A 13503-nucleotide genomic window follows, 5' to 3' on the forward strand; every position below is an offset into this window, starting at 1 on the left:
TCAGTGCAGGGCACCGTTAATCTAAGTTACTAGGGAGTGACTTAAATTAGCGAGCGCTTGAGAAATGATTTCATGGTAGGCGCCCATCGAATGATTTCAGGCCCGTACGCTGCTTTGTGAACCAGAATCAGGGCCATTATGTAAATGTGATATGTAATATGTGATTCACCATGCCAACTTTCTCCACTGCACCATGGTCCAGTTCTAATGTTCACGTGCCATTTATAGACGGTTTTAGCAGTTAACAGCGGTCAGCATGGATGCTCTGATCAGCCTGTGCCTACACAACAAGATATGAGGCACTGTGTATTTAGACACATTTTGATCATAGCCAGCATTAACTTTTTCAGCAATATGATGGGCTAGGCTTCACTCCCAAATCAAATCATTGAGCCTTGGACACCCCCATGAGGCTGTCGCCAGTTCATTGGCTGTTCTTCCTTGGACCATTTTTGGTACTTAACTGTTGAAAGAGGAGTGCACGACTTGACAGACTCCAGTCTTCCTGTTCTCCACAGAGGCTTCAAGCACTATTCCAATATGGCGACCAAGAGCTCTACTCAGCATGTGCTGGAGGCATATTGGGAAACAGAATCTTCTTCTTAGCTCCTATAAGAGACTTGGCTAATACCTGACATAAAACTGTCCTGGCATCCCTGCACCACTACTCATTTGCAGTATACCGTCATCAGGTGGTGAGCTGTATGAAACATAACTTTGCTAAAGCTCTGCTCCAGAAAACACAAGTGCGTACAATTTAATATGGCTGTACATGCTATATATATATGAAGAAACCAACAACAATGGTTAAGTAACTGTGCTGTTCATAGTTTGAGTCGACAGTTGGTATATACCTATATAATTCTGCAATATCAACACACCTTTATTTTCAATGCTAACCAGTGCAAAAACACCCCACAAAAATTGCTGTTTTGGAGATATTCTGAGTTCCGACTCAGTTGTCTAGCTATCACATTTTGGCATTTGTCAAAGTTGATCAGATCCTTATGGTTGCCCATTATTTCTGCTTCACAACACATCACCTTACTGCTTACTTGTTGCCTAATATGATCCACACCTTGAAAGCTGCCATTGTAATAAGAAAAATATTGTCCACTTTATCTGCCCTTGGTTTTAATGTTCTACGTATGTCACCATGGATGGATGGGGATATCAAAATGAAACAAATAGTCTAATATTGCCTAGTTATTACTTTTGTTGTGAGTTATATACGAGAACAAAAAAACACCTGCTTAAAAAATGTACTGCATTTACATTGTTTGGCAGCTATATAGATTTTCTGGTACTCTCTCCAACTCCCTTGTAAACGCTCAGCAACAATATAGTTGGCCAGGGTAGCTTTAAAATAGTGCCACGTGGGAAACCTCTGAGATCACCAGAATGTTCCATGTTAGTGGTAATCATTGATTATGTAGATCACATGGCCGTATGCTGGATTTTTTCAGCCGTTAGCAGTGGGTGTGGCAGGAATTTACAAAAATACTAAATAGAAGGGGTGGTGTATGACTGGTGCATATTGCTGCTCAAGTCTTAGTTTGTCATGTTACGACTCCACTAAGTGTGTTCTGACTACACAGATAGTTTTAAATCTACATATTTTCAATGTTTTACATTTGACAGACAAATCCTTCTGAGAACAGTAGAAATGTGGGATATACAGTAGTATGAAATAGAACTATACACACTAGTAGCATCTTACCTTTTCAATTACTCTACACCATCTTTCTTTTGCAACATTACTTGTAAAAATGGAATCTTCATTCCTAAAGAACAAAGTAATACGTTAATTTGTTTTAATAATCAATAAATATTTAAAAAAAAATAATAATAATAAATAATTTAAAACTTCGGGCTTTGATCATGGTGGCACTTTAATAGACAGCCTAAAACAATGTGTTTATATTCCAGCCCCCTTTCTACCATAATAATACACACCTACCACACCTTTCCTTTCTATTTCTATCAAAAATGTTCGAAATTATTTTGATTTTATAAAACCAGTAATCTTGAGCGATTCACATCATTGAAGCTTATACAAACTTATTTTTAAATTGCAGTGGCTAACTGTTTAAAAAACTTATGAAGGTAAGAGACCATTTTGTACAAACCATTTAAAAAAGGTGTGCGAATGTATGTTTCTGCTTACATCTAGGGCAAGCTTATTGATGGGCAATGGGATTAGCAGGTTATATTTGAGAAACCAGTGAAATCACAGTCAGCTAACTTTTTAGACAGTAATTAATGTATCCACTGAGGATCCTTCTTTGCTTCAGTGTTGTGCATGGGTTGTTTTTAGAGGATTCTGGAAGTGGCGAAATTTGGTGGCAGACCAGAGTGGGTCCTTGATCAAATTTTTGTGTATGGACCCTTCTCTTACTAAACATATGGTGCAAACAAATGTAAATAATTATGTTTGTTTGCTTTGTTTATGACATATGTCCAGCTATTTCTTTGCAATTATAATGCCAGAACTATATTTGTGGCAAATAAGTCAGAAATAATTATTGTGCCCCTTAGTTGTTTTGTTATGTTCTCAAACTGTGGGTCCTGAGGACCCCTGTGTTATGCAATTCCATAAAACATCTCACAAAATGGTATGTTTTTCACCAGTGGGGGAAAGAAAATCCAGAACTTACTCATATTTATGTTAAATAGCACGTAATGTGGAAGATATTTTAATTTTAAGAGCGGCAGAACCTTTTGGGCCAACATATTATTCCTACACATTGTGAGCATTTAAATATAAACAGCAAAAACTAGTAAATGTAAAACAATAAATAATTTTAAAATCAGTTTGCACTAGTAGCCAAAATAGTCAGTGAATGTACATGTTACACTATGTTACTTAAGAACATTTAATTTCAAAATGTTTTTCCTGTAAAGTCATAATGAAATGTACCAAATATTTCAGCATACTGTACATTTGCAAGAATAAGTGATCATTATCCATACTGAGCAGTGTAAGAATACCCCATAAGCATGCTTCATAAGCAACACAATGACAGAAGTCTCATTAAACATTTATTAACATTGGCAATGAACACGTCCCCCTTTAAAATATGACTTTTGCAACAGAATATCTCCAACAGTGGTAGTGCATTCATAAGAAGTTATAAATATTCATCCAAATAGAATAATATTGTAGTTTCTAAATTAAAAATGCATATAGAACAAATAATAAATTCAGTAACAATTCTACAGGAATTGATTCTTAACGCTTTGAGTGCCAAGTGAATTTGTCAAAATAGGTGTGAAAATTGCATTGTATTCATCATAATGACCTGTAATGTTTACCTTATACAGGAAATATAATCATTTTCTACACAATATTTTTTTATTTGAATTTATAGAACAAATGTGAGCAACGCTGGAAATTTTAGCGGATATTTTGCACATTTCTCACACAGATGTTGGCACTCAGAGGGTTATACATTCTAAAGTAAGAAAGGCTAGGGAGACCTAGGAGTTTATCCCGGGTTGTTTGCATTCACACATGCAAAAAACCTGGGTTGATATGCGTCCATGTGCAAAAACCCAGGATTTAGTTGCCTATGTGAAAGGGGTAAAAGGAGATCAATGAAGAGTTATTTTTAGATCACATTTATTCATTAATATTCACTTCTGTAGCACCAGTATAATCTGATGGGCTTTACAAAACCTTTGGCAAGAACTTTAATGACATGACGAGTTGATGGTTCATAGACAATACAATCACAAGGGGCAAAACTGACGTTTATGAACAGGTAAACAAACAGGAGTGTTTGAAGAACCAACAACAAAATAGAAAATTAAAACTTGGCTTATGCAATGAATAAGTGAAGATATATAAAAAGTTATGAAGTAGAAGTGAAGGCTTTGAAAAGGCTTCATATACTGTAGATGAGGTATCTTAATTGATTGTCTTCACCCTTAGCAAAGGGTAGTGCACATCAACACTGACAACTGCAGAATCTTCACACAACCAAGTTTTACTGCATGATGCAGTACTCCCAAAACACTTACTGCACACAGTGCTGTGTGCAGTAAGTGTTTTGGGAGTACTGCATCATGCAGTAAAACTTGGTTGTGTGAACATGCTGCAGTTGTCAGTGTTGATGTGCACTACTCTCTGTCATCCACCGATGGCATTCTGATGGATCCTCACAATGAGGACAGATACATCAGCTATAGTCAGCACCGGTAGGGGGGCATAGTTAAAAATAAAAAATAACTTCAGGAGGCTGCAAGGGATGGCCTGCTGGGCATTAAGGCTCACCATGCCGCCGGGCCCCATAGTACTGCAATACGTAGCCCCAGCCATAGGTCCTATCACCTTGAGAGATGGCGTCTACTATGTTTAGTTAGTGCCCAGATGGGTTAGGATTTATTATGTGTTTAGTTTTATGTACTGCAAAATAAAACTCATTACTTATTTCTGGCCAAGAATGTGCTCATAGCAGGAATTATTTTTCAATAAGCAGGGAATGCTCCCGTAAATGTACTGTGACCATAACACCTTTTGTAAAGTCACTTTATAACTTGATTATAGTAAATTCTGTAGCATAACTTAACATGTGTCAAGACCCCAAGCACCAAGATGGCTCATCTACCTTTACGATGTATGTCCAGGCTGGCGCTGTGGTCCATTTGCAGTGTGCCCGAATGTTGCTCCTAAGAATCATGAGGGTCTGCATCTAGGGATCACTTCAAGTGGGCGCCGAGGCCTGTTCAAATTACTAATCCACAGAGCTCACCTCACCCACATGTTGATTCCAGATCCTCCTCTTCATAATACTCACCTCAGTCACATGCTGGTCTCAGATTCTGCTGCAGTGTACTGCTCACTTTCCACAGCTCTAGCTTTAGGGCTTACTTGTTCCACACCAGAGTACCCTCCAAAACTCAGACAAGTTCGCAGCCAATTCAGATGTGATCACCTAAATATCTCCAGCTACTCCAGTTAGTGTTTCCAGTTAATTGTCCACAGTAGCCAATTGCAGGACATAGCTTCCTATAAAGGGAGCCAACTGGCCACTCTCTGAATCAAGCTTTCTCCATGCTCCTGCTGCTTCAGCTTCTACCTAACACACCTTCCAAAGTCAGCCACAACCCTCAGGCATGACAAATGATACAGGTATAGTGCCACATTTTAGAGGCCTCGATAAGAGAGACAACCCCTTTCTTGTTTACAACAGTTAAGCTGCAAATGTCCACTGGTTTACCTATGTACATGTAAGATTTGATAGACTGTACACAATGGTTCAGCTAATAATCATCTACCAATATTATTGTCACTGCATTTTATTCTCTTCCTAACTACCATTATCAAAAGACTATGGGGTGGGGGGGGGTATTCAATGTGGGGTCATGGCTGTCGAGCACGTGACCCTGTCCCATTCTCAGTCAGCTCGACCGAGAAATCGCAGGCGGGATTCAATGTCCCGCCTGCCGTGGGGCAAGAAAGGGGCGTGGCTGCGAGAAGTGTCCGGGAATCAGCGAGCTGCGGCCAGGAGCTCCGCAATTTCCAGCTGTTCTAGGCAGACTGCTTGTGAAGTCAGACTCGTTCTGTGAGATTGCATTGAATAGGGCCGTCTTCCGCGAGATGGTCAGCAGTGATTGAATATCCCCCAAAGCTTGTTATATGTCACTCACAATTTATCAGTTAACATAGAGAGAGATGTACTGAGCCTTGGACAGTGATACAATAGAGAGTGCTAAAGTACTACCAACCAGTTAATACTTAAATGCCTGTTAAACGCTGTATCGAATAAAGAAAAGCCACCAGCGCCCTGAGACTGCTGCTCCATACACACTCCGGGGCACCACCCTCTTTCTTGCTTCAACCAAAAACAAATAATGAATGGTCCAAATACTGTAGCACTGTCTCAGAAGCGCATAGCATTGTGATCTTCTCTTATTCTGGTCTCCGTTCTGCAGGTCATCCAGATAACTGCAGAAAATCAGACAGTTAATGTGCTGTCCACCTCCCACCATTTTGTGGAGTTACCACAATGGGACTCACCTCACTTAAGTGGGAGGTGCGCACGTAAAAGTTTCTTTTTTGTCAAAATGACCCTCAGACTTCCACTCTCATCCCAATCGCCCAGAGGCATGTTGGACCCCATAAAAATAAAGGGCTATATATATATTGTGTAAGAATTGCTGGTGGGACAGGGTCATACTCACGATCTAGAATAAGCATTCACTGGTGCATCCCATTTCACAATCTAGCAGCAGCTGGAGGTGCATCATTGCTTGATGCAGCACAGGTCAAGTGGTACCAGACAGGAGCCATCCTGTCCTCTACAGCTGGTATTAGCAGGGATCCTGGGATAAAGCAAATTAACTATGTGGGTGAGCTGCAGAGACCAGTTGGTAGAGTAGCAGTCATATTTGGATCCCACTGTGAACCACACAGGTGCCTCTATACATGCAGGTGTCTTTTCAGGGCTTGGAACCTGGAGGCTAGTACCTCCATTGTATCTGGGAGTTATGCCCCTGACTCTATGGCTCTAAACTCATCCACTGGAAATAATCCCTCTCAGGAGGTGCACTCACCTAGAGCACAACACCAGTATTCCTCAAAATGTTACTTTTCAGGGTGTATGTGTCTCATCCACCTTCCTCAGCAAATAACACACATGTTGTTTCCAAAAAGATGCATCTCACATAAAAGTTCCCCTTAGGATGTACAGTGAGTGGTACAGTGGGATGTTGCAATCCACCCCCCTCCCCCCACAGGTGACACCCAGGTGCAGCTGTAGAGGGGATTGAGCCGATACTTTTTACCCGTGCCTGTCGGAGGGGCCCAGAGTCCCAATCTCCCTTTGCAGGGAGCAAGAAAGAATTGCCTCGATCTCCATCCCCGCACATGCAGGTCAGTGCTGTGCATTGAAAGGGGGGAGAGAGAGGCAGCGGCAGCTTGTCCTCTCCTTCCTACATATTAGATACCACTTGACCTATGTCATTATTTTATTTTAATTTTAGGAGGAGGTATGGTCACGCCTCCAGTGTTGACCACACCTCCTCCCATTGGCCACGCCCCTAATTTTACCAGGGCCCAACAGAACTGTCGGCACCCCTGCAGCCAGCACCCCTTTATGACACCACTGCTTGAGTTGATAATTAGGAGGGGGAAGATTACTTCACAGTGTGCAATCTCTACCTGTGGTGTACAGAGTTATCTAGTGGATCAGTGGCTGTAGTCATTTCCATTTATTTGCAGTCTCATCAACCTGTGACTTGTATAGCAATTTCTAAAACAGAACCACTAGGACATGACAGCAATGTTAAATGATTACACATTTTCTCCTAGTAAAATAACATTTCCTTGTACAGAGAGATAATCACCACAAAATGATATACTTTAGAATTAACAAAGTTTAAAATTACTGGATACAAAATATGACTCTCATTAGCTGAAGCTAATTCAAAATGTTGGAGTCAGGTTTAACTGAACAGGGACCTAAATGTGTTTCCATTACCCAAAGGTCTTAGCAACGTTAATTACATTTTCTAATAGTAATGCAATTTTTCCAGCAGATAAAATGTGAGCCATAAATCCTTCCAGAAATATTTTCAAGTTCATTTGACCAGCTGTATAATATGTGTTTTTATTTTATAACCGCTGCTGGATGAAATGACAGTCATCAAATGTAAATTAATTTACCACATGGCAAATCCAAGTGAAGTTTACCATACCCACTTGTCTGATACCAACTTCTTTAATTAATCAATGTAAAACTACTTCACCCCCACAGGGCGTATAGAATGTACAGTTTTATGTTTATATTGTGAATTGGGGAAAGCTGGTAAATTAATCTGCTCTCTCAGCTTGATAAATATAAGTTTTAAAAACGTAGTTAAAGTAAAACTTATGTAGGGTCACTTCTGCTGCAGCTTCTCAGTGTCTATCTTTGATGACGCTGATGTCACTACATCATTGCCAGCGAGGAAACACCTGTCAATAAGGACACTTGGACAGTTAAGTTATAGGGGCATTCTACATACAGTATGAGCCTACATCTGGGGCATTAAAACCACTAGGACACTACTATGAGCCACAAAACTAACTACAGCACTACTGTGGGGGTAAAAAAAAATTCTTTTTTTTTTTTAAATAAAATATTTTGTTGTTATTTCTTTGACAAAATGTAATTGAAAGTGGTTGTAGTAATGACTATGAGGGAAGAATATGATATGGAATTTGTATCAGAAAATTTTGAAGAGCGTTAAGGATGAAAAAGTATTAACATTTTAAGGTGCAATAAGAACACCCCCTGGGCAGCTCTATTGTCATCTATGTAACAGCATAATGGACACGTTAAACAAGTTATGTCAACTCCAAGAGAAGACAGAAAACTTTTTATGCTTCCAACGGAACCACAAAGCATAGAGGTAATCAGGCCCGCAGCAGAATAATCTATCTCCTTACCCCTTCTGGCACAAAATGCTTTCATCCCTTTAATCCTGCCAATTTGTTTTCAGCATACTTTTTTGGAAAATCCTTCAACCCCTCAACCTTCTGTGAGTTCCGTATCCTTTCCTTCTGACAGTATTCCATCTATGGATGAAGATAGCATGGTGTCTTGGAACACTGGAGGAAATAGGTAACTGAGTTACCAGCTGTGCTCTGACGGAAAAGCCCTTGGGTCTGAAAACTTCATTCACTCCTTCTACTGTGTATTCAGCGAGGATTTTGGACCAATTCTTTTACAGATTTTTACTGAGACTTCTACTGCAAAAATGATCTGTCCAGAATTGGTGAAAGCACAAAATGCAACTACAGATGTTGGCACTAAGTCTTATTGCATTGCATATGCAAAACAGCAGGCGATGAGTCATGTGCATACGCATGTTCCACTACCTATTCAAAGCTACGGTGGAGCTGGAAATTACGGGAGATTGCAGTCCCACTACTATACCCTGCTATAGAGTGGTGGTTTTTACCAATGGGCTGCAGCCCGCCCTATGTAAAATCCACCACTGTGAGAGACTGCACTGGCATCACTGTGACTGGTAGTGACTTCCTATTGGAAGTATGACCTGCCAGTCACCCAAGGCAGTACCATTGGGAGGTGTTCCCTCCCTCTGGGATGCCTCTATAGGCTGCTGCTGGGAAAGCCCATAAAAATGGGTTCTGCGCCTGCGCAGTACTGATTACAATACTACGCATGTGTCGGACCCAGGACTGTAGGACTGTGAATATGCTACTATGGACTGCAGCCAAAACAGCCCATAGAGGCTGATGGGCCAGTGCATTTGCAGTACCAAAGAAGCTACTGCGCATGCGCCGGTCTCGGAACCGCGATGGGGGTTGGAACCGGCATGGGGACACATTGCTATGTGTGTAGGACCTATTAGTAACCTCTATCTCTTGAGCACAGTCTGAGTCTACCCTAGGTAAGAACCCGAATGGGCCCCCACTCACCCACCCTTACATCCCACCCCGCTTGCCAGAACTCACCAGCTGTGGATGAACACAGGCTTTCCCATTTGTAATATGTGAGCGGTCATGATTGGTGGCAGACCTGAATAGACTGAGACAGCAGTAATAAGAATTGACTTGCTACGATGAGCTGAGGCTTGGCTTCACATTTCATATGAGAAGATAAAGTCTCGCCCTACTGGCTCCACAGAGGTTGGTGTTCATGAGGAGCTTCATTACAGTGAAAGGAGCTTTGAGTGAACAATAACGAATGAACAAATTTATGTCAGCAGAATCTAGTTATGATTTTCTGATTGGATGAATGTCGCACAAAGGTAAATTATATTAGGGATATTCTATTATGAAGCAGAAAACGAGGGAAACAGATATTATAGCAAGGGTAATTTTTTTGTCTAGAAAAAAAAATGGTCTGGAATTCACTTGCCCTAAAAACCATTGGGCGGGGAAAAAAATCACCTTTTTTTCTTTTGAAAAAATAACAGACACAAATGAATTTCCCCTATAGTATTAAGATTTAACGATAAAACCCGAGAAGAAACAACTGAACTGTGTCAAGGTATTACATTAAATAGAGTACGCATTAAATAATTTAGGGTGCAGTACAACTAGGAACACAGAGTGAATGGAATAGGGGGGGAGGAGCAACAAAGTGTCTTTGGCTGTGTTTTGATTAGAGGCCTTATGGGGAAATGTTTATAAAAGATGGGCCGTTATTAACCTTTCTGAATTGAGACAGACTGTTGGAAAGCAACAAATATAGTATCAAAGAAATAAAAAAGAGAACCAGGTAGGGGATGGGTGCACTCATTCTCTTGAAAATGTAAACTCAAAATCTCTTTTTATTAGATGCTTTAAAATGTATCAAATACCCATTTTAACATATTAGAAGCTTCTTGATGCAAGCATCAAGCAGGAGAAAAGGGAAAATGAGAATACCTTTTAACTAGTCACTAATCGGAGTAGACATTAAATCAGCGTCGCCAAAAATACATTAATCAAATATAATATAGTTAGAGATCGCTGTTTGGAATCACTTTAGAAAGTATTACAATTGTATTTATATGAATGGAGATAAATTATAGATCCGATACAATGGAAACATTTTAATATTACAGGAATATTAACAGAAAACAAAGACAGATTAGAACAAGAGAATTTATTATAATAGCAGTACAGTATCTAAATACAAAGAAGCCTTCTTAGTTCTAAAGAACAGCAATACCTGAATGCAACAGTCTCAGATTTTAGTCAACATAATATAGAAACAGCATGAGTCAAATGCCAAAGACTCAAGATGGAAAAAGTTTTAGATAAAAGAAAAGAAAATCAATCCAAACTAATATAATATAAAACAAACACTAAAACCCCCAAAAAGGAATAAATGAATACAGCAAATAAATAATGAAGCTATAAATATTGTGAATAACTAGTAATAAAACCAGTTTCGTGGTTCGAACCCTTCATCTCATTAGGGAAGAGAACAAAAATCCATTACATCCTGGTTATTGCTGCATTAATAACAGTTTTTTTAATTGACATTTTTACTTACTTAAATTATGTGTTTGCCAATTTATAAGACAAATGTAGACTTTAATACTGGTTTCATTTAATGAACATGATCATTATAGTGATCAGTTGTAAAGTGCCTAGGGGGTGCTTATACTGTAGGTAGGAATAACATGCTTGTGACTTGTGGCTGCATTTAGCTTTTGACCCTGAATTACATCTATGTGACATAAATAGAAAATCAATCAAAACAGCAAAATTCAAGCCAAATTTAGCAAAGATATAAACCGGTGAAACTTTCTATCACTAGTGCCAATTTTAGATAAAAAGAAACATCAAAACAATGTATATTTTAGTTTATTAAATATTTATGTATATATGCACAGCTAAATATATATTAACATACTCATATGTTACATAGCTACATACTGTACAGTGCATCCAGAAAGTATTCAAAGCGCTTCACTTTTTCCACAGCCTTATTCCAAAATGGAATACATTAATTTTTCCCTCAAAATTCGACACATAATAATACCCCATAATGACAATGTGAAAAATAGGTCTTTGAAGAGGTTTGCTAACTTATTAAAAAATAAAAAAAAAAGTATTCACAGCCTTTGCTCAATACTTGGTTGATGCGCCGTTTACAGCAATTAGCTTCAAATCTTTTTAATTTTTGCCACAACCTTGGCACACCTATCTTTTTTAAAAAGCGGAACACTAGATACTAGTGGATTAATGGGCGCTAATTATTAGCGGGTATTTGTATATATTTTAAGAATAATTCCTAGTGAAATACAATTGGCAGGTTAATTTAGTTAGAGCGGACAGCTGATCTCACAGGGTGCTAGTGTGTGCACACCAATTTCCTTCACCTGAATCCCAAAAATACTGGATACAGGATTGGGGAGAAATTGGACTATAATTTACCAAAAAATGGAGATACTGCGCCAATATAGTATTATAGCACCATGCACGTACAAACTCATGCATGAAACTTTGTATATATTATATACCCCAAGCCCAACCCAGCCGCATTTATTCACAGATATCAACAGTATTCCCCTTACAAACAGCAAGTGCTCCAATATATTATACATCCAGGGGTACTTGTGTATTATAGCGGCGCCCATTGCATCGCATACCATAAGGCATGCGATGGTATGGTATGCGATGCGATATCGCGCAATATTGTACAATGTTATACAATATTAAAATTGTATGACATTGTATATGGCATACAATGCCATACAATGCGATGCGATGCGATTAAAAATTGCGCTCGCCACACTTCGGGCTTGGTGGCTCGCTGCGCTCGCCACACTTTCTATTCTCAACTCCACGCCGACGTGGATAGTGGGGGTATGAAAAGGTCGGAAGACGCGTACCGCCGCCGCTCGCCACGCTTCGGGTTCACGTTTATAGTGAGGGGGTGGCGTGGGGTTGCATTTAACATTGTAAGCACCCATTTGGGTGCTTAAAAGCACCCTTTAGGGTGCTTATACAATGTTTCATCACATAGGGGGCAAAAATCGCATCGCATGCCATCGGTTGCATGGCATGCAATGCGATAAAAACATTGCGCGATGAACATCGGGGGCGCCGCTATAATACACAAGTACCCATCCAGGTAATGTACACTAAGAGAGCTGAATAACGGGCGGCACACATATCATACTCAAAAGGATAATATATGTGCATTTAAGTGAGTGACTCCTAAACCTAGTCAAAGTTTATACAGTTTATATATGATTTTTTTTTATATTTCTTAAGTATAATCTTATAAATGATCTTAGAATATGCATATATGTAATGTAAATTCTTATTTTAGATTTGTTACATTTATTTTAGGTAACTACCAAGTGACCTGTGTTCTTAGGGATGAACGGTCGCCACAGTCTGAGGTCAAGAGGTTTTCATCCAGGATGACTCTATACATTGCTGCATTCATCTTTCCCTCTATCCTGACTAATCTCCTAGTTCCTGCTACTGAAAAACCTCCACACAGCATGATGCTGCCACCACCATTCTTCACTGTTGGGATGTTATTGGCCTGGTGATGAGAAGTGCCTGGTTTCCTTCAGTCATGATGACTGTCATTTCATGCCAAAAAGTTCCATCAGACAAGAGACTTATTTCTCATGGTCGGAGAGTCCTTGAGGTGTATTTTTAGCAAACTCTAGGTTGGCTACCATGTACTTTGGTAGCCCAGAAGTGGCTTCTGTCTGGCCACTCTACCATACAGGCCTGATTGGTGGATTGCTGCAGAGATGGTGGTGGTGGCCAGCTCTAGGAAGAGACCTGCTGGTTCCAAACGTCTTCCATTTAAGGATGATGGAGGACACTGTGCTCATTGGGACCTCCAAAAGCAGCAGATATTTTTCTGTACCCTTCCTCAGATATGCACCGCAAGACAATCCTGTCTCAGATGTCTACAGACAATTTCTTTGACTTCATGCTTGGTTTGTGCTCTGACATGCTCTGCCAAGTGTGAGACATTATAAAGCTGTAGGAACATCTCAGGAATGATAAGTGGAAACAGGATGCAC

The 13503-nt window shown here is 39.7% G+C and overlaps 1 protein-coding gene across 1 annotated transcript in view; it reads right to left on the reverse strand.

Moving 5' to 3' along the window:
- Positions 1-241: 241 nt before the first annotated feature.
- The window catches only part of LOC146073033 (protein unc-13 homolog B-like), an 80114-nt gene continuing 66852 nt past the window's right edge, over positions 242-13503 (reverse strand). Inside the window, exons 7-8 of the mRNA XM_083180209.1 lie at positions 1721-1784; positions 242-280 (exon numbers count right to left, since the gene is read on the reverse strand). Of these exons, the coding sequence (XP_083036335.1) occupies positions 242-280; positions 1721-1784 (103 nt within the window). The remainder of the gene's footprint in view (positions 281-1720; positions 1785-13503) is intronic.

Source organism: Crinia signifera, chromosome 4 (genome assembly GCF_055691185.1).
Source record: "Crinia signifera chromosome 4, ASM5569118v1, whole genome shotgun sequence".
NCBI classification, from domain to species: Eukaryota; Metazoa; Chordata; class Amphibia; order Anura; family Myobatrachidae; genus Crinia; species Crinia signifera.